Below are 23,851 nucleotides of genomic sequence, written 5' to 3' on the forward strand. Positions count from 1 at the left end.
CACACACACAAGCAAAAAAAAAAAAGAAAAAACACTCTCCAGAGCTCTTCCCACAACTTTAAACACCAAAAGTTTCACATTTATTTCAAAAGGTATGTCAGAAAATACAAACGGTAATACAAAAATAAATATGGGAAAGGCTGAATCAACAGATGGAAGAAGATGATCTGAGAGCGGTCGGCGTGACGACGGGGTCTCACTGGCCAGACTGGCTGCYGCCGCTGTTCATCTCCATGTAGACGAGTCCTGCAGAGAAGGAAACCGTGGAAGAGTTCAGGAGGTGGTGAGTCAGATGGTATCTCTTCATTTTTTTAAATTTTTTTTTTGTAAATCAAAACCATTAGAAGTTTCTGACTCATATCGATCATGTGTGGGAGTCTGTCTGCACCAATAACAGCATGCAGTAGCGAGTGGAGGCGTTTTTTTTTTGTTTTTTTTGCTTTTAAATCTGTTTTGCATCGCACCTTGAATCCAGTTGCTCGGTACCGTCGCTCTGTCCAGAGGAAGGCTGAGGGGAGCTACGCCCTGATGGCAGGCCGGGTGGCTTCTGTGGTGATCGATCAGYGACTCAACAGTCCCAAATCTCAGCAGTCTTCCTCTTAAATCCTGTCAAACACACACACATTCAAATAGTTGTGAAAATCTCTTTGGTTCCCTTTCAGATTTGTGTCGTGTTTTTTTTTTTTTTTTTTTGTCGCACTTAATTTAAATGTTTCAAATCGTCAAACACATCCGGGCCAGACTACCCTGCAAAAGCACAAAATCTTACCAAGAATTTTTGTTGTGCAAATGTCTTAGGACACATTAAATGAGTCAAAACTAATTTACATGTAACCTTTTAGCAATAAATAGCATTTTATAAGTCAGTAATTCCTTAATAGTGATGAAAAAAAGTACTACTTCCACTGGCAGATTATCTGACTTACAACAAAACATTTTTCATATGTTAAGTGTAGCATTATGCAAGCGAGCAGTATGTGTGTTCCAACCTCAGTCACATTTTATAGCACAATCAAGTAACTATGTTACATTCAGTTGTCAATAAAAAGGTGCACATAACAAATATCACAAAATAAATCTATCTTTGTATTTTAACTTCTTGAAATTGGGCTTCTGTCTCTTTAAGAAGCTCTTCCTCTTTCTGAAACTCTGCCTTCAGGAAGTCATCACAATCTAGATCCTCTTTTAACCCTTTAACAACGTTTTTTTTTTACCAGCGTTGCACTGAAACGTCACTCCTTTAATGAGCTCAGCGGTTGTGCAGCGCCACCAGCTGTTTGCTAATTGCTGMTGGCTAGTCTGAAGGAGCCGAGAGGGGAAGTCAAGGTGTTCTGTGAGGYGGAAGCTTGGAAACTTGGACACTGCGTCTCAAAGACGGCGCCCGGTCCACCCAGGCGTTTTGCAGAGCTGGCTGGTTGCCATGGAGATTAAAGGATTTCTCAAACATGCATGAAATARTTAAAGCAACACTCCAGGTATGTATTTGATGATTGTTACACCATCATACAAATCTCAATAAAAAAGTMAATTTTATATAACGCTGCTCCTTTAAGACCAATCTCTCTGGGATTACACAGCAGGACAATGATCCAAAGCATTGTCAGAGTGGCTCAAAGTAAAAATTTTATGAAGATTTTGGAGTGGTCTAGTCAAAGTAAGGACTTAAATCTTGAGTTAGATGCTGYACCATGAGCATAAACAGGTCAAACTTCCTCCACAGTGACACAAACAAGTCATCTCCAGTTATCACACATGCTTGATGGCGGCCGTTGCCAAGGGTTACCCTTCCACATAAGGTCAGATTAATTTGGCAATTATCTTAAATTTGAATATATATGGAAGTTAATTTTGTGTTATTTTAGTTTGTGGCCAAAAAAAAAARSCMAAAMMRRARRAAWYYTTWRRRRAAMMARSMRKTTTTTTTTTTTTTGTTTTTTGTTTAGCAGCGTTTGTGTTCATGAGTGGAAACAGCGACTGTTTCAGAGTCTGTACATGTGTCACCTGCTCCTCTGATGTTCACCCACCTGGAGGTACCAGCCGCCGCCGTCGCGCTCCAGCCTGTAGGTGTGTACAAAGGGCGCCTTCCTGTGAAACAGAAACTGCTTTCAGACCACTTCTGTGAAACTGAAATAAGAGAAAAATCTGAAACGGGCACATTATCTGGATCTGAGGCCGACGGTGACTCACTCATGTTCGGGGGCACACTCACTGTGAGAGCAGACATCAGTCRCTCTGCTCAYTGGGTTCGCTTTTGCCTGAAGCGTTCTCCTTTTACCGCAATATTTTTGAATTTTAATCAGTGCTTCCAATATTTTCTGAAGGGGGGGCTTTCGCTTTCTTTTAGTTTTTTTTTTGTGTGGTCGATTTCTTCAGAAACAACACCTGGCTGTAGCTCCTAAATGAATCATCAGAGCAGCTTTACATACATTAACATTATTTTAATTTCTACTTAATCTCTGYGATTTTACTGTGATTATTTTCTTAGCGTAGAAAATAACCTTTCTCAGGGTTTTGTTGTGATTCCAGGCTGTCTCAGCAATGAGTCGGGTTTCCAGGAAAACAAAACACAAAAAAAAACAATTTCTGGTTCCTGGTCCGACCCGTGAACAGCCGTTAGAGACGGGACGGACTGAACGCTGATTAAACTTGGTCAGAAATTAGTGGGTTGTGTTTGCAGGTTTGACCAAGACAAAAGATTTGACCAAAAGATATTTTAGACCAAAAAGAAAATCATCATTTTGGCATTTTAAATGTTGAAGAAAATAAAAATATTTTCATATCAGACAAAAAAAAAACATAAATACAGAGAGAAGTTTTAGAGAACTTCTCTCAAGTGTGAATGAAAAGAAGCCATGGAAACCAACCTGGCCTCAGATAAAGCAGCGACTGAGAAAAACCACATTGATGTCGAGTCAAGAAATCACAAACATGCTGAAAAATGTCAAAAAGCAACACGACTCAAACTAAAGAAATCCAAGAACAGATGAAGAACTAACTCACTGCCATCTATCAGTCAGGGAAAGGTCAAAAGGTCATTTCTAAGTGTTTGGGTTCTCCAGTAAACCACAGTGAGAGTCGGCATCCACAAGAAAGAACCGGGAACGTCAAGGAAGTGGTTGACCTGCCGACATGACTTCAACAGTGGGTCGATGATTCAACTTCAACCAGGAGCAACATCTAAAGCGCTGCAGGCCTAACCCTAACCCTGACCCTGACCTTAACCCTAACCCTAACCCGTCTCAGAGCGGCTAGTAAACTTCTCCGTGAGTCCCAGGAGTTTTGGAAAAGTATTCTGCAAACTAACACATGGGAAACTTTTGACAAAATTTTAGAAAGATAACATTTTACCAACAGTCAAACATGGTGGTGGCAGTATTATGATCTGAACCCGCCCATTAGGATCACGCGAGAGTTATGCAGCAGGACAATGAGCCGATGGAATAAAAAATAAAAAATAAAAAAAAGAATCTCCTGACCTAGTCAAAGTCCAGTTGAGATGCACGGCTAAAAAGCCTTCCAACGTGGCATCGGATGACAACACGTTTTGTAAGAGTTATTGGTTCCTGTCCGGGTCCAATTCTGTTTAACCTGGGATCAGATAAGATGCTCTCTTAAAAAAAAGCAAAAATAAAAAATGAACGCAGGTGTTCACAGACAGCTGGTCTGTAGCTGTCACTAAATATATCCGACATTAATTAGTGCTTTTCTGTGACATTGCTGTTACATGAACACATGTTGTTTGTCGCTGTGGTTCCGTGGCTCTCTGCTCCGTTTTCATTTGTCTCYGTCTCAGCAGGTCTACCTTTTACGTTTTTCCCATCTCTGATAYGACTGAAATAAACCGAAAAAATCCCCCCAAAAAAACAGACACGTCAAGAGGAGCGTTGTCGCTGAAGCTGTAACGCTCCTCTTGGGAAGGTAAAGCTGTTTATTTTTGACACTCGGACCGTAGTTCTGATTGCCGGACAAGGACACACAAATTTTTTTTTTTAAATACGACTGTTCCGCAAAAAATCCCGGAAAAAACAGACAAAATTCCACCATGTTGACATTAAAGATTCATTAGCAGGTATTACAAATGCTTAATGTCACCAAGTGAAGCACAATTAGGCTTAGGRGGTGATTACTTATTACTTTTTTTTTTCTTAGGTAGCATATCRGACAGGTTTTTTGTGTCAAATATTAAAATMTGTTTAAGGATCTGAAAGATTTACMGTCAATCCCGAAATTATTCAGAATAATTTAGATGTGAAATTAGACAKATTAGGATTTCAAACTATTTTAAACTCAAAGGCTACTTGACCTTTTGCATTTATATACATAGTTTTGGTATTTTTTGTATATTGATAATGATTTTAAAAATCACTGGAAAGATCTTTTTTGGCATCAAAACTTTCCAACCCTTCTCATAAGTCATAAACTTTGAGAGCTCATCCGATTCCCTCCACAGATACGGAACAAGATTGAAGTCAAGATTGTGTCTGGGTCGCTCCAAAACGTAAACATTACTTCCAGTCAGAAGAAAACATGTCGCTGAAATTAAAAAAAGAGATGACTTTAAACCTAAATCTGATAAAGATATGAATAAATTAAATTTTTTTTGGCTTTGGTGTAAGTGGGATGTTAAAAAAAAGTGTAAAAAAAGGAAGAAATATGTTTCTGTTGCTTTTTTTACAGTGCAGGTGAAGAGATTTTATCTTGTTTTTATTTTAGTTTTTTTATTTTATTTATTAGTCAGACTCGATGTGTCTTACATGTTTCTTTTCACAGCTCCGTTGTTGGGGACGTTCCAGTTGTGTTAACTATAATTACACWTAAAAAACCTCCCTTTACTTTAAAACGCTTCACATCGTCACACCAGCAGACCACGAGCCTGGAAGGTCTCAGAGGAATTTGGTTTGACTAAATTTAAAAACATGAAGTCTGATGCACTAATGACAACTTCTTCAGAAAGTATTTTTTTTTAAAAAGAACTTAGACTTCTTTTTTGTGCCGTCTGTTCTCAGCAGAGAGAGTTTTGCTGCTGCTACTGTTACATAACCTCTAAAACTATTCTCAGAGCTTTCACTTACAGAAAACTGAGCCGTTCTTAAGCAACGATGTGTGGCAGCGCGCCGGAGCGGCGTGGCAGAGACCGAGCTGCCGTAGACCAAAAGAAACGCCGAGATCACGGCTGACGAGAAGGCTTTTGTTGGCCGTCAGAGTCATTTCTGCCTGCTTTCTGGGAACTTTTTGTTCCGTTTCCTACGTTTATATTTCTCAAGTCTGTGCGCYGGAGTGCAAAGCRAAAGCTTCCAGGGACACAAATTTCATTTCTGCTAAGCGTCTTTTATCGAARACGTGAGAAAACTGTTGAAATCGAGAAAAGAAGAAGAAAAAAACCCTTAAAAGATTTGTGGTACAGCCGTGAAGGCAGCGTCTTACCCTGCCTCTGTGGGACCAACAGAGAAAACGCTACCGAGAGAAAAACGTGAGGCAAAAATCAGCAAAAGTCTGTCTAGTTTTTACATTTAGATCAAAGCCAATAAAAACAAACAAACAAAAAAAACCCTCCAAAATCTTAAGGTGAGAAGTGAAAAGCGAGAAGTGGGACGTCACCTCACGCACAGACAGTAGGCCCCGGGCACCGTCTCGCTGTCTCTCAGCAGAAAGCTGCCGTCGCGTCCGAACATCTCCAGCAGCTTCTCGGTGACTTTGCTCCCGATCCGGCCGTAGTAGATGGAGCGAACGGCGGCGCCCTCCGTCTCCATGACGCCCTCAGAGCCAGGTGCCCATCTGCTACGCTCTGTGCAGGTGGAGGTGAAGGCACTCTGCTGCACAACGAGAGAGAGAGACAGAGAGGGAGAGAGACAGCGTGCGAAAGGTTATACGAGGCAGGAAAAGCTTTTCTGGTTTTCACACTTTTCTGTCATGCAGAGACACTAAACTGCAGCATGCATGTGATGAATCTTTTTTTTTCTAAACCACATTAAGGAGTTCACGAGGTGGAGCAGAAAAACAATTATTCTCATTTTTTTTGTGTGTTTTATCTCATTCAGAGGCGCGAGCGTCTCTTTTTGTGAAAACGAAAACTGAATCGTTTGATCGAATTTAGGTAATCGATTTTTTTTTTTTTTACCCAATCTGACTTTGATTTGTGTTTTAAATATGTGGATAAAATGCAATGATTTAGCGGCATGTTTTATGTGCATCTCGGACAGAGAGGAGAGGATTCAGGCGAACAGACGAGGCCCTGAAGCGGACAAACAACCCCCAYCCTCCACCCAACGCCCGCAGCTACGCAACATCAATAGCAGCTGTGGTTTCATTTGAACGCCTAAGGCCTGCTCACATGTTTTAAAGTAAAAAAAACAACAAAAAAAACATTTCACCTGAGAAAGGTCAGCCCTCCGGGGCACGACAAACAGCAACAACAGGATTAAACGGAACATATGAAGATCTATCGAGAATCAGTGTGAACCATGAAATCCCCTTCCCTGTTGTTGCGTTTGCAACGAATAGAAGAAATTTAAAAATTCAAAACGAAGCTTTAAATTCAGCGTCTGGAAATAACCTCACACCCATACCGTGCAGTTCGGCTAAAAAAAAAAAAAAAAAACAGAAGTCTGTTAAAAGTAGACTAGTTGCATGTTTTCACACTTTTTATCTCATAGTTTGTTGAAGCAAATTTTTTTCTTTATTGTCTTTTCAGACTTTTACGGTCTTTGGTTGGAGTCCGACAGAAAACACACAAATTGACCTCACCAAAACCTTCTCCAAAATCCATCACTTGTTTTCTGAGAACTTTAGTTCTTTGTTCTGGTAATTGTCATTCCAAAAATACAAATTATCCTCTCACAAAGTCGTTTTTTAACATTTTTTTTATCCCACTTTGAAAGCATGCTTTGACTCGTCATGATCCTGAAGGATAAAGTTTCTTTCCAGAGGACATCTGAACCTTTTCGGTCAAAACTGGCTGATAACCGGAGTTTATTGTGATATATGATTGCTTCACAAAAAACCCTAATTCAATCTGAGTAAAGAGAAACCCCAGAGCATAATGCTGCCACCTCCACATTTTGTGTATTCGGTTCTTTTCATATGATGCCGTTTCATTTTGCTGTCTCACTTGCCTTCACATATTCTACACTGATCAAAAGTTCATTCGTTTCTCAGGAAAAAGGATGAAGAAATTTTGTGGCGTAATTACAAAATGTAGGTCTGCAAATAGTGGTTGTGTGGTAGCACTGTATTTGACGGGGTGTGTGTAAGACCGACATGACATAAACATGACATAACACCTGTCATGAACATGAAGGAGTCTTTATGAATGTTGTCATGAAGTGTCATTTGGTAAATAATGACGTGAAATAATGACAATGACTTTAAAAGTTGCATTGAAAGTCCATTAAAAGTGCCAACTTTGCAGTAAAGAGTCATTATTTACTGAATGACACTTCATGACAACAGTCATGGACATTCATAAGGACTCTTTCATGTTCATGACAGGTGTTATGTCATGTCAGTCTTATGCACATCCCATCAAATGAAGTGTTACCCATTGTGTTAACCACTTAACCCTTTATATGCAATATTTGAAATACATAAAAAGATGCAAATAAACAATAAATTAAACACCTTATTGCCTAAAATGTAACTACATTGCATTGTTTGTTCCAGTAAATTTGAAGCAGGTGAAGCTTGCCTGTAAAACACGTTCACAAAGATGTTTTTGTCTTAAATGTATATGTTGTCTATATACGTATAGGTATACGATTTGTCTTAATTACTGCTTTTACGGAATATCATCTTTGCCTTTGTTTTTTTTTTTGACTCTGTATACTCCACTTGACTTGTCGATTAATAAATGAGTTGACGATTTTTTTCAATGATCAATACATCACGATTGATCCGATTAATCGTTTCAGCTCCACTGCAATGTGATATTTACTTTATTTTAGATGGGAAATGAAACAGGACGGTAAATCTAATGTCTTAGGATTCTTTGGCGCTTTCTACTCTCGGCACCAGAACCAGGACCAGAGAAAGGATTGGCAATCAGAATACTTTGGGTCACATGTAATGAAAATTGCTTCCTGGAGGTTTGGAAGGTTTTAAATTTGACCCAGTCTGTAACATTTAGCTGTGGTGTGTGATATGAAGCTTACCAGAAATTGCCTCCACTGTAAACAAYCGTTCCCCAATTAGAAGAGAGAAGTGCTGATCCGATCAAGGCGGCTGTTAATGTTGATTCCATATTTGGAAGCGAGGCCAACATGGACTGAATGGCTTCGTTCACTTCTTCCGYTCACATTGCTAAAACTAAGACGSCGCAGAAAATCAACGTYATTGTTCACCGTTTCTCCTTCTGTTCGCTGATTGGTTGAAATTCTACCGGAGGAATCCAAGTCAATGGGAGAAAGCCCAGCCTGCRCTGTGAAGGGAGACGAGAGCCAAGTAGGATTGTGTAGAAAGGCAACGGCCAGGCAGCTGAAGATGTAATGTGCTCAAACAACACAGCAGCTGCAKTTTATGACTGGGAAGCAAAGACTGATGAATTATCGCTGATATTTGAGAAAATGTTCCTTGACAAATTGCACCTTGATGACTTCTCTTCTTGGCAGGAACTCCAATTAGATCATAAATAAAATATTTTACCTGACCCAACCCAAGCCCACCGGMAATGTCTCCAAGCCCAATMTGACCAAAAATAATTACYGTATTTTCCGYACTATAAGGCACACCGGATTATAAKGCGSAACTTCAATGAATGGCCTATTTTAAATATTTTTTTCATATATAAGTAGCACCGCATTATAAGGCGTTTAGAATAGGTGCTACAGTTACGGTTTCCACCTGTCCCATATTGAACCGATACGGGACGCGATTTGTTCCGTACTCTACAAATGTGGATGTGCAATAATAAAGAAGTAGTACATTATATAGTAGGCTGCCCCAGTCATTGTTTCACTCACGGTGTTGGTGTTGCGATATTGTGCCCAATTGCGTTCTGGGTAACAAGACCAACCGACACGCTGCCGCCGCAGTCTCTGTCTCTCTCTTCCCCCGCCCCACCGGCTTTAAATGTATAAGGGCTGGTCCCTTGGTACCCCTAGTCGAAACACCCCGGATGAATGTCTAAAGCCACTTTGTTGACATAAAGAATGTCAACAAAACAGTCAGACTTGGGTCGGCGAGGAGAGCCTTCTGTGACTGGGCCGATGATGATGGTCACCCTTCTCCGTTCGCGCACAGCATGTTTGTGGAGAACGCGGTGCTGCTAAATGACCTGCAGACGACCTGATTCTAGACGGTCGGTAGGTAGATAGGTCAGTCAAACTTTAATAGATTACAAACCAGCGTTCTGACAACTATCSCAGCATGCACTGCGCGCTTCTTTTTCTASGGGTGAAAATTAAGTCAGCGGCTGCTTACCGTAGWTGCTAGACCTGTTGTGGCTCAATATTMGTCCATATATACTGTAAGGCGCACCRGATTATAAGGTGCACTGTCGGCTTTTGAGGAAATTGAAGGTTTTTAGGTGCGCCTTAAAGAGCGGAAAATACGGTAACTGTATTTATATAATGGAGCCTGAAGTAAACCTGACATATCATTTAAATTCATCTATTTCTGCAGCGTAACTTGTMCTGGGTTTAGTTTTTCTTTAATATCTTCCAGCACCATCTTGTTGCTTGTTGTAACCGCAGGGTGAGTCAAGTGCAACTCTGCTGAGATGTATGATTGATAAGAGCAAAACAGGGTGTGACTGTGTGCGCATTGTGCAGCACTTGTTACAGGCTAAWAAACKYCTGAGCCTTTATTTCTTTTCACAACAGAGTTACCTGCTTCCTCCTCTACAAGTAGATTAACACATCTTTACATTGTGCATTTCAGTTTTGGACTTCTCTGTGCTGTACGTCTTCTAAGGTTAATAMACAAGCCSCAGAAACCTGACCCAACCATAAAGCTATTGATTTTGGCCTAAATTTCGGGTCAGGTTCAGACCATAAATATAAATATATTCCCTGATTTAAGGTTTTCCCAACAGGATCKGATTTATTGCCGAGAACCACGACTACAGCAAAGAAACAATGGATCAAACATTTCCTTTTTTTAAGTTTATTTGAACCTGAATGTAGGATTTTGATCCTGTTTGAATAGGAGAACATTCAAAGCTGTGAATCAAATCATTGCTAAAAACACAGACATACTGTCGTAATGGAGGATTATTATAGTTAAACGTGGAGGAAAAACTAATAGCCTTCTCCAACATAAAACATATAAAACAAAAGCCTTTTAACTCAAGCCTCATTCGGTATTAAAACAGTAATTATATATATAAAAAAATTATCTTTGGATATTTTTGCTAGATATATAAACAGACAGTTAATATTATTGGTAGCTAAAGTAAAGTTCTTTCTTTAAAAAAAAAAGTTACATTTAGCATTTGTCCTCCATATCCTGCTTAATAGGTGCATACAGTCGAAACAATAAACCATGTACAATCGTTCCCCAACTTGTTCTGACCTTGGCCCATTTCAAGCAATAAGTTCAAGTCCACATAGAGTGTAAAACATACTCTGGTTCTCCTTTAATCTTCTTCTCCTCCTTTAGCCTCCAGAGAGTCGATAGCTTGGAGCTCGGAGGAGAACTTCTCTCCTAGATCTTTGTTTGCCTGGAGGAAGCCCCGCAGCCGTTCCAGCTGCTCCGCGTCCTGAGGAGCAGGCAGAGAGTCGGAGGGGAAAACGTGTGTCAATCATTCTTTATGTCTTGTTCAAAAAAAAAAAAAAAAAAAAAAAAAATGCGGGGCTTTTGTTCCACCTACATGCGTCTTTACATCCTTGTCTTCCTCATTAGCAGCATACAGACACTCCCGCAGCATCTCCTGCAGCAGCTCGGCTTCCCATCGACTGACCGACTCGGCGCCGGACTCCGGCGAGTCGGGGTCCGAATCGGCCGATGGGCCAGCGGAGTCCAGTCGGTCGACGCCAAACACGCGTATCGAAAGATCTACGGTCAGCATCTGGATCACAAAAAAAGAAAAAAGAATGGAAAAAACATGATGACAGCAGCTGCTGCTTTTCCATTGACCATGTAATCGTGCATGTTGGTTATTACGATAATAAATTTGCTTTAGGGAAAAACGGCAATTTAAAAGCAAAACTCATATTTTTTTTTATAAAAAGTTTTAGCGTTGTGATGAGTTAGTTTTACGGTCGTATTGAAATGAGCGTATTTCTCAAAACTGCAACGACATCACTTTTTTTTTCGCATCACAACAATCACATGACCAACAACCAGATGTTAACACTGGTGGAGAAGACAAAGAAAACGACAGGAAGTGGTAGGAGGATGACGGCGCTGCACATTTTTAATGAACGAACTTATTCACATTTGACTTTAATTGCGTTTCTTATTTGAAGTTGCCGCTAGGCCTGTCATGAAAACAAATGTTATTGGACGATAAATTGTTCAACAGTTAATGCGATAAATGATAATGTTGTTTTGAAACCATTTTCAAGTAATATAATGGCAATGGCGTAATAATGCAAGAACACATTGTCAGAGATCAGTAAACTTTAACACAGTGAATGAAAAACATTTTAAATATCCAAAATAAATAAATAAAACAAATAAAATGAATTTTGAAATCCTTGTAAACAAAATCGCTCTTCAAAGAAAACGGCCGGTTGAGACCAAAGCACAAAACTGAAAACTTCTTTTCATCTAGTTTTTAGTAGAAAAAGAGAGAGAAAAAAGAGAGATAAATGAGAAATCATGCCAATGGAAATTATTGAGTTTCTTTTAATTTATCATGCAATTAATTAATTTATTGATTATTGTGACAGGCTTAGTTGCAGAATGTACATTTCACAGGAATATGTTTTTTCTAATCTTAAAACTGTCACCATGTCGTAACAGTAAAATATGAGATGGACAATCTGTACAAAATCTATTCCCCTGCCTGTCCCCTGAACTTCAATTGCAATCTGCAGATATGCATCGCTTCCCGTCAGAAACAGCCAGTCAGAGCCAGGAGGAAGGTCTTAGTGCTGTCAATCACTCTCGTGTACTTTAGAAAAGTTACATACTCCAGCTTTCATGGAATCACAACAATTGCTAAATAAATTGCGTTTTCTTGACATTTGACAGTTTTGTGCACGTTTGTAGTGGAAGCGCATTATAAAGAGCCTGAAAGTGGAGCTGCCGCTGTTTTCCAAACAAACTCACGTCTTCAATTTGCTTCCCGACGGTCAGCATGTGGGGCACGAAGTTCAGCTGATGCACAAAGTGCCTCAGAGCCGTCCTGTAGTGCCTCATCCAGTCGTCCTTCACCCGAAACTCGCAAGAGTGCATCAGCTCGTTCCTGCACTGAATCACCTGGAAGCAGAAGCACAGATGTGAACATGCAGCATTAGTCCTGACATGAAGTCGCGTTGTAAGTCTTTTTTTGTTGTTGTTGTTCCACTGCTCACCTGTCTCACCAGCTTTGGATCCACGGAGCTGAAATAGTCGCAGTAGTTGATCAGGTTGAGCAGAGCGGAGGCGTCGAACTCGTCGGCGCGCTTCACCTTAGCCTGACCTCGTGGCATGTACGCCTGAAGACACACAGAGCAGCAGAGCATGGAGACCCAACTCGAGCAACGCAAAGTTCAAACCCTCCTGATGGACCCGTGGTTGGCTTCACGTCGAGCTGAAACGAAGCCGGTTCTTTTTCCTCCAGAACGCGTCCTGTCACCGTGGTTTCCGCGTCTTCAGCCATGACGAATCCTGATCCTATCAGAGATGTTTTGTTTACATTATGCCTAGCATCTCGTCTCAGGTTTGTTTGCATGCGTTTTCACTTCCTCTGCAGAGGCGGTTCACCTTTCATCTGAGTCCAGGCAGCGATTTCTGCTGCACGAGCCTCCAATACGCTTACCGGTGTGTTGGAGTGGAGAGATTTGTATTCATCTCATCTCAGAAGGGATCTAAATATATTTGGGGGGGTTTTGTGCTGATGTKTTATTTAATTTCACTTTGTATAAAAAGTAGTTATCTATGAATCATTTAGCAGATTCTATAGATTTTTTGTTAAACATTAAAACCTTTTTTACACAATCTAAGAAATACATTAAAATATGCAAATAAGTAATTAATTAAATTCCTTCTTTAAATAAGAAACTAGATATTTTATTGCCTAAAATGCAGTATAGCATTCCTTTTGTGACTTTGAACTGGGCAAGTGTATATATATATATATATATATTTTTTTTTTTTTTATGCCACTTGAGAAGTTAACAATTAATAGGTTAATAAAATAGTTAGCCTTTCCAATAACTGATTCATCACAATTAATTGTTTCTGCCTTAGTTTAGCAGAACCTCCTGAAAATTGAAACAATGAAACAGCAGTGGAGCTTCTTTTAATGATTTCATGTTAGGTATTAGATAGCGCCTATGTTTTTTTTATTTTAGATAGAAGCAATACTGCCATCTAGTGGAMCTTTGCAGTATCGTAAGCCTCTATGTGCACAGCTCGGGAGTCTGCTGCTACAAGTGGCTCTTCCGATGCCTCTTAATCATTTTGGCTGAAAATAATACAGAACTAACAAGTGTTTTTAAACATGAATATAACAAATGCAGGTTTTTGGCTGTTTTTATCCTGCAATTTTTGAATTTGATTTCAAGTAATATGTTTTTAGATCGGTTTTCATTGTCATTTGATTGGAATCTAAATGCTTTTTCAAAATTTTGTTTTCCATCCCACAAAATAAATAAATAAATCCATCCTATTTTTGGAGTTAAAACAAAGATTAATACCATCCTTCCTAGAGTGGTTGTATATCTGAAATCATTATTTATCATCCAGCAAAATTTGTTATTGTGGCAGGCCTACCCGGTGAGCAAGCTCTGCACTGGCAGCCAACACAATCCCGTCACACAATCCATCTGAGAGGCAACAGATGGAGGATTTAAATTAAAAAAGGGGGAATGTGCAGTGAGAGTTTGCACATTCCCCGTGTGAGTGTGAGGAGTGTGTGACAGACATCATGGAGACAACTTCACTCCAACCAACCCCTCTGAGTTTCTGATGTCACTATGCTAAAGCTACCTAATAATTCAATGCAATGATAAAGATTCAGATCTTTTTGGGGAGATATTTTTGCAATGAATGAGTCATTTTATGCTCAATCATCTATTGACAACACAAATTGCAAGCACAAGAAGTAGAGGAATAAAATTTGGGAAGCAACCTTGGAGTCCCTCCCACAACTGTACAAATGCGTGACGCGGTGTGTCAGTTAGATCTGCAATCTGGCATAAAGAACAAAAAGTTCAGCAGTTCGCTTCAGCATACGTTTCTGCGACATTAGGTTAACTTTGCGTGTGGATGGAGTGATGTGTGGTCTACCTTGGCCAGCTCCCAGTGGTCCGTCCTCCAGTAACGTGGAAAACAGTTTGTCCATTGGATTGTGGCATCTGGCTGTCTGTGATGTCTCAGGATAACTTTCTGCCACTCTGAACACACCCTGCATACCGAGACAAGCTACCAGTACAGAAACCCAATGAAACACAATGACTGTGAGAAGTTATAACTGGAATATATTTAAAGGAATAAGTGGTCAAATCCTACCGTATTTCCTCTGGGTTTACAGGAAGAGGTCTCGCAAGGTTTCCGCAGGAGAGGATACTGGTTGAGCAAATCTCCGTGGAAAGCTGACAGCTGCTGGTCGGTGAACGGAAGGAGGCCGTCCTTCAGGATGAGCAGGCAGCGTCCTGCTTTCAGCCAGTTCTTGTACTCCTCGTCGTTGAGACGAAACGTCAACTCCTCGCGGACCATCTCAGCTCTACTTCCTCATAAAGTGAAACACAACAAAGGGGCAGGGCAATGTTCAGGCCACGTAGTTAGCTCTTCCCACTGGCTGCAGTTCAGCACGGCGGCCACCAGATGGCGGTGTGTTACCGTAGCTACATGATGCCCGGGCGGGAAAAACCAGGTGGGCTGGAGGGAGACAACTTTATGTGTGAAATAAGGGAGTTTATGATGTGCAGAGAACTCTGAAAAATTGGAGAAACTTAATTTTGAAAGATTTCTATCTGAAGTTGAAATATAAGAACCTCATGTCATCACCTGCAGGACCAGGGTGGTCACCAGAGAGAACTTGGAATCTGTCAATAATACTAGTGAGACTTATATTTATAGAGGATATTTTTATTTCAGATCACTCCTGTGTCCTTTTTGATTTGTCTTTAGGCATGGAATTATCTAAAACTCATCATTTCATTGGCTCTCATATTTTAGTTCACTTTGCTGAAAAGTTTTCTTCATGTTTTTATTTCTCTTGACACAGCAGTTACAATGTTGATTGTCTAGCTAATGTTTTTAGCAAACATTTTGGGGAAATTCTAGATGAAAATCTCTGTATCAAGTCTGTACCCTGCGGGAAAAAACTGATTGACTCTGAAGCAGCTATGTAGGAAGACTGGATGTTTGTGGAAGTCAACTAGGCTCTCTGCCCATCTCCTGCATTTGAAAGAGGTTTTGATTTCCCACAACTAGCCCACTGTATAAAACAGTTCAATTTCTCTAAGTCATCTCTTCAAATGTGAGGACAGGATGATTTCAACATCTTCTGCTATAGATATTATTCCAACATCACTATTTAAAGTTGTTTTCTCTTGTCCTGTAAAATGTATTAGCCCCCCCCTAAATTTTGGTCAGGTTTCATCATTCAAAAATGGTGTATTTCTCCTCTTCTTAAAAAGTCTCCACCTTAGATTCATTGTGTCTTACGACTTATAGGGTTATCTCAAAACTTTCTTTCCTGGCCAAAATTCTACAGCAACCGTGGGATTCTGATGATTTTATTATTTCAGCCATATTTCAGTCTGGTTTTTGAAGAGCCTATTCAACAGCGTCAGGATTCCTTCCAGTGACTAACGGTTTGATGATGTGGAAATGAGAATCGTTGGTGTTAGCTGGACGTAAATCCCAGGTTTATGTTCAGCCCTTTAGTATCGGGGATCACTCAGTACTGCTTGTGAAACTGAGAGTCTTCCAGAGATATTTGTGTTGCCAAGTCCAATTTTAACTTGAGGTCTGTTACTCTCAACCATGGGGTTCTACTGTGTTTCTGTTTTTGGGCCTAATTTATTTGTCTTTGTCTCCTTCCTTTATGCAGTCTTTTAAAATCTTTTAATGAAATCTCTTATCATTACTACGCTGACGATACTCAGGTTTTAATTACTTTTAAACCCCATTCAATTGCCAAGCTATCTGTTCTACAATGATATATGAAATCAAGCAAATGAAGGTCAAATAATGATTTTCTCCAGTTGAATGAAGAAAAAACACAGGTTCTTATCTGTGCCGCAGATAACTCGGTTCCTTCATTTTCTGACCACTTGAGTTCGGTTGCCTCATACATTAAGCTTCTTATTAAAAATAAATTTTTAATAAGAACAATACAGATGGTGCTGTATTGTTTTAATAATATGTGAAGGATGTTGTTTATTCCTGCTTTTTTCACTTGAGGAACATTGGGAAACCCAGGTGTATCATTTCTAATGCTCAAATGGAAATGGTGATTCATGTATTCATCCGTTCTTGTATTGATTATTGCATTTCCCTTATTACCTTTTCTCAGTGAAAGTACTACAAATCATTGAACTGCAATATTGTTGACTCCCATATGGGCTCCAATGCAACACCTGACTACTCTTCACAAACTACCAGTTCAGCACAGGACCCAGATCAAGGTTCTCATGTGTACTCATAAGGTCATGATAATGTTTCTGCATACATTACTAGACTTTTACATCCATGTGTCACCACCACCGAGTCGCCACGGTTGACTGATCTGGGATTGCTTTACTATCCTAAAGCCAGGATTAAAAATCAAAAGTGAAAGTATCTTTGTGGTTGTAACTTCTCCAAAAACATGGGACTCAAAGGTGTTCTCATGCAGGCCAGAAGTGTCTCCAACAAATCTATCCAGCCCTTCCAGCAAGTTTTGGATCTGGCCGGGGCTCTCCCCCAAGTTAGCCGGGTCGTTGCCTTTCTATGCAGTACCGCTCCAGTCGAATCTTCCAAATACTGAATTAACATTAACGGCCATCTTGTTTGGCTCGGTACTTCACTCTCCGCAGTAGAGGATGGTTGTTTACGGTGCAGAACATTTTCCAGTAAGCTTCACTGCCTTGAACTGGTGCATTACACACGCCTCAGCCAAACATTAGCAATAAGGTCAAATTTAAGACTTCAACAGAGTCTGCGCTTCCAGGAAGCAATTGTTTCTCAATAGCCAATGGTCCAGACTCTCTGTACGAAGCAAATCGTACAAAAAGGAAGATGGGAAGCATTCCATAAAGATGCCCGAAACACCTCAGCTGATTTTTTTCTAAGTGGCCGAGGAGGCTCTGCGTCTTCCTTGACACAGAGTTTCTCACTTTATCTCCAACGCCAAATCCAGCCATGAAACCTTCCTCTCAGCCGCTTCACTCTCCTTCTTTTGATCATGATCCATCTCAAGAGAGATGAACCGGTAAATCAAGAGCTGCACATTTTGCTCAGCTTTATACTCCATGACAGATCGTATACCCATTTACTGTTCTATCCTAACGTCAATCATGAACAAAACAGAAKSAGTATTCCACGTCTGCTGATTGAAACAAAAGCTAATGCAGTAGGTGGTGCTGACACATTGCCAGTCTTCAGCTGGTGAAAATATGCAGACTTTCAATAAAGATATTATTTTTATACAAACGCTGTTTTTTTGTCAGTAGTCTACAGGCCCTCTGGTAGTTATCCACTTCTTAAGAGAATCTGTGCCTTCCCTAGTGGTCCGACCATTTTAGTTGATGTTGAAACAAAGAGATTCACAGTTTTCACTCCTGACTCAGTTGCTGAAATTCTCTCATGTTCTCAGCACTGCTCTTACTAAAGTTTTCCTTTACGTATTCCACGGTTCAAGAGAACTCGCTAATTAAGTACAACGCATTCGACAAAGATTTGATCAACTAGTTTTTCTATTAGACGGCTGAACTGCAAAACTAATTGCCCCGGTGCAGCTTTCTACTTTTTTAGATTCTGGGTTTTACAATTGTTTCGGATAATTAATCAGAAACCTTGATGTCCGGCAAAAACATATTAAAGAGAAATAACACGTCAAATCCTGGCGTGGACATTCAAGAACAGGTTAGAAACTGGGGTGCAGCGGTGGCACAAGACACATAGAGGCCTCAGTCCTCTATGTGGCCATCATATTCCCCTGCCCCGGTGCATTGACCTTTGCAGAATGTCTTCCCCTCTTTCACAACCCACTTTTGTGTCAATTCACTGTCAAATAAAGGCCACTGGAGCAAAAAAAAAAAAACTTGTAAAGAAAAGAACAGGTTGAAACAATGTGTAAAAAGTAAAACAAATCTGTTTTTGAGGGACTTGGGTCTCCAGTGAACCACAGCGTAAGCAGTTGTCTACAAATGGACAAAACAGAATAGTGGTGAACCTCAAGAGTGACCAGCCTACCAAAATTACATAGAGCACATTGATTAATCACGTCCCTCGGTAAAAGCCACTATTTATGATTTAACAGTGAGAAACAGGCAGGGCAAAAATGGCATCTGGATTTCTAAGGTGATTAAACCACAAAGGCCCATGTAACATATGATGAATACATCTTGATGACCAACAGGACTTTAGAGGAAATATTCTGGTGAGTGATGAACCCTAACTCACCATTTCAGAGAAAGTAGATCATGCTTTTCTTTAGGACCTGGATGACTTTCTGTAATTTTTGGGACCATAAATTCTGCTCTGTAGCAGAAAATCCTGGAGGAGATTGAACGGTCATCAGTTTGAGTCGATTAAGGTCTGACCTCACCACCATTGACTTCTTGTATGTATGTTTGATAGTTGAATTCAATTATTTGTGGAACAGTCAAGAAAAAAACCCAAAATATATATACTGTATATAAAAAAAAACAATGGAGAAGGAGATAGGCAAACATGCGTCTGTCCAATAATTTTATATATGCGTTCATTTCACTTGTTCCCGTTTCTTCCGGTTTTGTGTTGTGGTGAAAAACTAGGTCTCTCACAGATCTGTCTTTCACTCGAATTTTGCTTGAACATATTTTTATTCATAGCTCTGTGGAGAGCAACATGCAGCGTTCACTCAAAGATTAAGCCTCCCACCTTATCCCTATGTCTAAACCAATCCCTCTCAAACATACACCTACTTGAGAGCCTACATCACCTCGTTTCGGTGACTGATGTTCCTGACAGTAAAAACCTGTAAAGAAAACCTGTGAGGCGGCTTGGTCTCTGCGAAAAGCTTGGCCTCATCTGATTAAGACAATTCCAACCCAGCGTTTCATCCGCACAAAATCCCACAAGACTTACTTTAAGGGTAGCATAATTAGGCCACGTTCAGCAAGCTGTTCAGCAGTTCAGTCGTGACTCCATCTGAGGACGCACTCTCTAGTTAGGAAGATCTAAAACGAGGACTGAAACCTTGATATCAAATGAGCTGTCTCTGGATGTGAAGCTACAGTTTTTGCATTTCTGTGTCAAAGTTCTTCATATTCTTTCTTCACTTTGGACAGGCCTGGACAGCAGAGAAGCGAGTCCAGTGCCTGCCTTAGAGAAATGTGCYGAACAGAGCATCACTTTGTTGTAACGTGGGTTGGACAATCCCTACTACCAGAGCAGGAACACATGTTGTTCTATGTATTATTTGCAAAGTTCACTGCAATTTCAGTTTGCAAATCGTTATCTGAGCCTGCCAGTTCTACCTCTCGTTAAAGTTTTTCTATTTCCATTGCCGCAACGTAACTGATTGATTCGGGAGACAAATTTCACTTTTAACCATGGGAATTTGGTCCTGGTGAAAGCCTTGCTAAAATATTTAAATTGATTTTTATTTTAGGCGTCAGGTAATTCCTCCCTGGCTGCTCCTCGCTCTTCCTCCAGCTGCCCTCCAACCTTCTCCCGCTCTGCTCCTCTCTCATCGCCTCCCCTGCTTCTGCTTGGCTCTGCATTTAAATGAGGGAAATTGTCAAAGAAAACCATTAATACGAAGTGAAAGCACCTGATGGCAATTCTGACAGCACATGCGCAAAAAGGCACAATTAACTTGACCCGGCTTTGCAATCCAATTTGATACCTTTATGTCAAGAAATTGAATTATGATTGGATTACCTATAGGTACCTATATTTATAAATGGCCTTAGCACATCCGACAGTTTCTACTGAATCATTGGAGATGCTGAACGTACCTTTTGAGCAAATATGCCAGCTTCCTCTTCCTCTTCCTCTTCTTTACTCAACAATCTCTGAAGATCCACTCAAAATAACTTAACCAGAGCTAAAATAATGCTGAAGATAGAAAGTTTCAAATAAGTTTTGAGAGAGCCAATGTTTCCACTACACTGTCAAAAGATACACCTCTTCCAAATTATAAATATTGGCTGTCAAAAGAAACCTGCTAGGGCTAAAATGAGCATGTATTAGCTTAGCTTAAAGTTAGCAACATAAACACTCTCAGAAACTTGAGCTAAGTCTTGAATATTGTTTCACCTGAAAGTAATTTACTGTTCATTTATTAGAAAAATAAACGAAGCCAATGGAAATGGTACTGCTACAGCCATGCCATCTAACGGTCTACCTGCTGAAAATTAGCATCAAGGTCCTACTTCCCAACAGAAACGCTGAAAAGGAGAACATTTGCATGCACCGCTGAGCTACGGCTTCAGCTCAACTTCATTTAATTGGACTGCTGACCTTGTATGAGCATTAAATCATTTTATGGGAATCCATTTCGCCTCAAGTATGTCTGACTCCATAATGATAGGTGGCGATGTGCCCCCTTTCAGCTTGTTAGCAATAGGGCCGACACAACTGAGTGTCCAAGTAGTTCAGGTAATATGACATGAGGTCTGCACCTTCATCAATACAGTTGCACTGCAAAAACTAAAATCTTAGTAAGATTAAATATCTTAAATTAAGGAGATTTTTCTTGTTTTCTTTCTGACAAGATAATTTTTCTCACCAAGAGGGATTTATGTTAGAATATTTTTCTTATTTTAAGTGTTTTTGTACTTAATTATCTCAGTAAGATATAAAAGCTTAATATTAAGAAAATATTACTTATTATGAGTAAATATGTGCTAGAATCTAGAATATCAATATTTACCAATCAAACTTCAAGTCTAGAACTTATTTTATATAAGTAAAATTTTCTTATTTCAAGCACAGAAAGCGAAATCACATACTTAATGAAATGTATTCAGATAAAAAACAGACTATGTCCAAATGGAATCCTTTGTGTTATTGTCAATGAAAAAAAAAAAAAAAAACATGAACTTATATTCTTGTATAAGTTGGCAGAGTGTACTGGAAATTATAATTTAATATTTAAACGGTTGACATTTAACACAACAATTTCAGAGACAATATCAGTTTATATATCAAGATAATTCTTGGCATGTTTCCGTCTGCTGTGGACCTTAAAGTGATCTTCTTGATGCAAGATGTGGGACCACTTACTGACATGTCATGAAATTTCTATTGATGTGTGATTTGAAATGGCTGGTTTTCCACACAATGAGATYAGAATCAACAATATTGATTAGCTCAATGTCATGATAAATATTTTAACTTTTGGTTTATAAAGTAAGAATTTGAAATATAAGTTACTAATATTAGTTTGAACAATATTTTATTCATCATGTTTGTAACCCCTTTTATGACATCATACAATCCAAATGGGAAAGCGCCCAAAATGTCAGTGAGATAGTATTAATGTTCGATACAACAGATTTTCTTTCCGATCCAATACCGAGTAAAATTTAAGCTGGTATTGGCAATACAGATCCCATACTTTGTGCAAAGACAGTTAGTTTGTTTCTTAATTAAATAAAAAATAAATGTAATCCATATCTTGGCTTCATAAAAAGAACACAATGTACTCTGATGCACTCATTTTAAACTCAGAAGTACATTGAGACAACAATCTTGTTTACTATAAGCTATTTTAACTCAGCAGAAATATACAAAACATGTGAAAATGGAGTTGCAAACTAAAAAAAACAAAATTAGTAAAGTAATAACCCTACTAAATAGACTGCTCAAAAAAAAAAATAAAGGGAACACTTAAGTGTTCACTTAAGTGTTAAAGTGTTCCCTTTATTTTTTTTGAGCAGTGTACATCATTGGTTAATTATTAAAACTACTATAAAATGGCAGCTGAAATAGCTCCATGTCACTTTTTTTATAATCTGTCAACATGTCCATTTCTGAGTGAGTGAGCGTCAGCAGCACGCTGCGCTTGGGCATTACGTCCTTGCACATTACATACTCACCAGGCGGAAGAAAAAGTAGTTCCCATTAACAACGTTTCATTTCGGCTAGATCTCAATAATTTAGTTACTTTCTAACTTGCTCTTGTTAATCTACATTATCTCAAATTACTAAAGTGTTGAAAGTATTGATCCTTGGATCTGAAAATAGATTTTAAAGAATTAAGTTCTGGTATCGAAAGAATCGATATTTCAGTATCAATCCGCACATCACTAACGGCAACGTCAGAGATCATTTAACTGCCCTCATTAACGGTTAATTCAGTTGTAACAGCCTAACTAAGCTTTTATCTACTGTACTTTTATAAGATTTTCTTTTGGCAAATTTTCTAATCTCGGTTGGACATGGATGAAGATGGAGGACTTTTTTACGTGTATAGACCCTACAGCTGCTGTACTCGGAGGTAAGTTTAAAGTTGTCTGTCTTTCTAAGATAAGCTAACTGAAGCTAGTTAGCATGTCGTGAAATGCCAATTTTCATCCGCGGTTAAAGAGCCGCTCTTGTGAATATGAGCTTTGAACAGTTATTAACCACAATAGCTGTGGCTTAAAAATAATATCGACACGGGTTCATGGTAGCTTCCGTTTTTTAACATAGCTAAGGTGGCTTCTCATTCGGGAAATGGTTAAAGGGCAATTCCGCCTAGTATTTCACTAACTTTGAGGGGGTTTTATGTGCTGTAATTAAAAAACTTAAATGCAATGAGTCTACAAGGTTAGATATTCCACACTGTTACCAGGATATTTTAAACACTATTTTTAATTAGTGAATTTAAGTAGTCCTTGTTTGATTTAATTAAAATAACTTTCTTTCCATCTTGAATTCATGTAATATTGTAATTGAGCACATGAACTAAAATAAGACTTGTTTTATTTTTCAAGTAAACCAAACTGTTGCCATGGTGAAGCCTATGCCAGACACATGTCAATCACGTATTGCACCATCTACAAGAAACTTTGGGAATTGCAAGTGACGGCGTCCTTCACATTCTTGAGGTAAGAAATTTATGATACTGATTCATCATTACACTGATTAGTCCCTAAAACGTGGTTTGTTTTGTGATTGTTTTTCTGTCTGTGCTCCAATTAGCAGATGACCCAACAACTTCAAACAAGACCACTTTTCAGCTCTGTGGTGATCATGAAACCAACTTTCTACTGGCCATTGGAACCATGCCTGCCTGCCCTGATCTTCTGAAAGGAGGACATCATAGCTACTACACCTTTCAGCATCCGTGTGTGGGGCCACTCCTCTCTGTGCTGCTGACAGACGTCTTGAGAACAGCGTCTGTAACTGAGGCAAGACTTCCACATATAAAAGGCTATGGCTGATAGGAAGAAGTTCATTGCRGAGGAAGCTCCTATTGTTGACATCTAATCCCAAGATTTTTTTTTGCTTTGGACAATTTGGTTTGCTTGACTCTTAGTGCATCTTATGAGTGCGGCAGATGTGTCAGATCTTCATTGTTCTGTCATTTTACAAGATTGTTTCAGAATCAGATGCCCATCCAGACTTTATTCTTACCAGT

General features: G+C 39.4%; 2 protein-coding genes and 1 long non-coding RNA gene across 4 annotated transcripts; 1 reads left to right on the forward strand and 2 right to left on the reverse strand.

The window, feature by feature from the left end:
* Positions 1 to 57: 57 nt before the first annotated feature.
* LOC103478934 (SH2 domain-containing protein 1A-like) lies at positions 58 to 8,585 on the reverse strand. Of its 2 annotated transcripts, XM_008433080.2 has the most exons (5): positions 8,148 to 8,585; positions 5,599 to 5,813; positions 2,025 to 2,085; positions 465 to 606; positions 58 to 246 (listed from the first exon to the last, which is right to left on the reverse strand). In XM_008433080.2, the coding sequence occupies exons 2-5, from the start codon at positions 5,748 to 5,750 to the stop codon at positions 197 to 199; spliced, it is 405 nt and encodes a 134-aa protein (XP_008431302.1). In that variant the 5' UTR covers positions 5,751 to 5,813; positions 8,148 to 8,585; the 3' UTR covers positions 58 to 196. The 2 variants fall into 2 exon arrangements, with proteins under 2 accessions (XP_008431302.1, XP_008431303.1); XM_008433081.2 differs by lacking the exon at positions 8,148 to 8,585 and having other exon boundaries at positions 5,608 to 6,163.
* A 1,313-nt stretch (positions 8,586 to 9,898) lies between these two features.
* LOC103478935 (uncharacterized protein CXorf38) lies at positions 9,899 to 14,816 on the reverse strand. Its single transcript, XM_008433082.2, has 6 exons — positions 14,596 to 14,816; positions 14,374 to 14,508; positions 12,456 to 12,578; positions 12,211 to 12,360; positions 10,805 to 11,002; positions 9,899 to 10,693 (listed from the first exon to the last, which is right to left on the reverse strand). The coding sequence occupies exons 1-6, from the start codon at positions 14,800 to 14,802 to the stop codon at positions 10,571 to 10,573; spliced, it is 936 nt and encodes a 311-aa protein (XP_008431304.1). The 5' UTR covers positions 14,803 to 14,816; the 3' UTR covers positions 9,899 to 10,570.
* Positions 14,817 to 22,385: 7,569 nt separating this feature from the next.
* Positions 22,386 to 23,792, forward strand: LOC103478936 (uncharacterized). The gene is made up of 3 exons (XR_535872.2): positions 22,386 to 22,726; positions 23,205 to 23,318; positions 23,413 to 23,792. It is a non-coding gene; the product is annotated as an uncharacterized LOC103478936 (long non-coding RNA).
* The last annotated feature ends 59 nt before the right edge of the window (positions 23,793 to 23,851 follow it).

The sequence above is a fragment of the Poecilia reticulata genome, linkage group LG17, assembly GCF_000633615.1.
Source record: "Poecilia reticulata strain Guanapo linkage group LG17, Guppy_female_1.0+MT, whole genome shotgun sequence".
Classification (NCBI taxonomy): Eukaryota; Metazoa; Chordata; class Actinopteri; order Cyprinodontiformes; family Poeciliidae; genus Poecilia; species Poecilia reticulata.

Coding starts and splice junctions, on each gene's coding strand:
- LOC103478935 (XM_008433082.2), bottom strand. CDS start 14,802: ATGGTCCGCGAGGAGTTGACGTTTCGTCTCAACGACGAGGAGTACAAG. Junction 14,509..14,595: donor GTAAACCCAGAGGAAATACG/GTAGGATTTGAC, acceptor CTGTACTGGTAG/CTTGTCTCGGTATGCAGGGT. Junction 10,694..10,804: donor ACAAGGATGTAAAGACGCAT/GTAGGTGGAACA, acceptor CCTGCTCCTCAG/GACGCGGAGCAGCTGGAACG.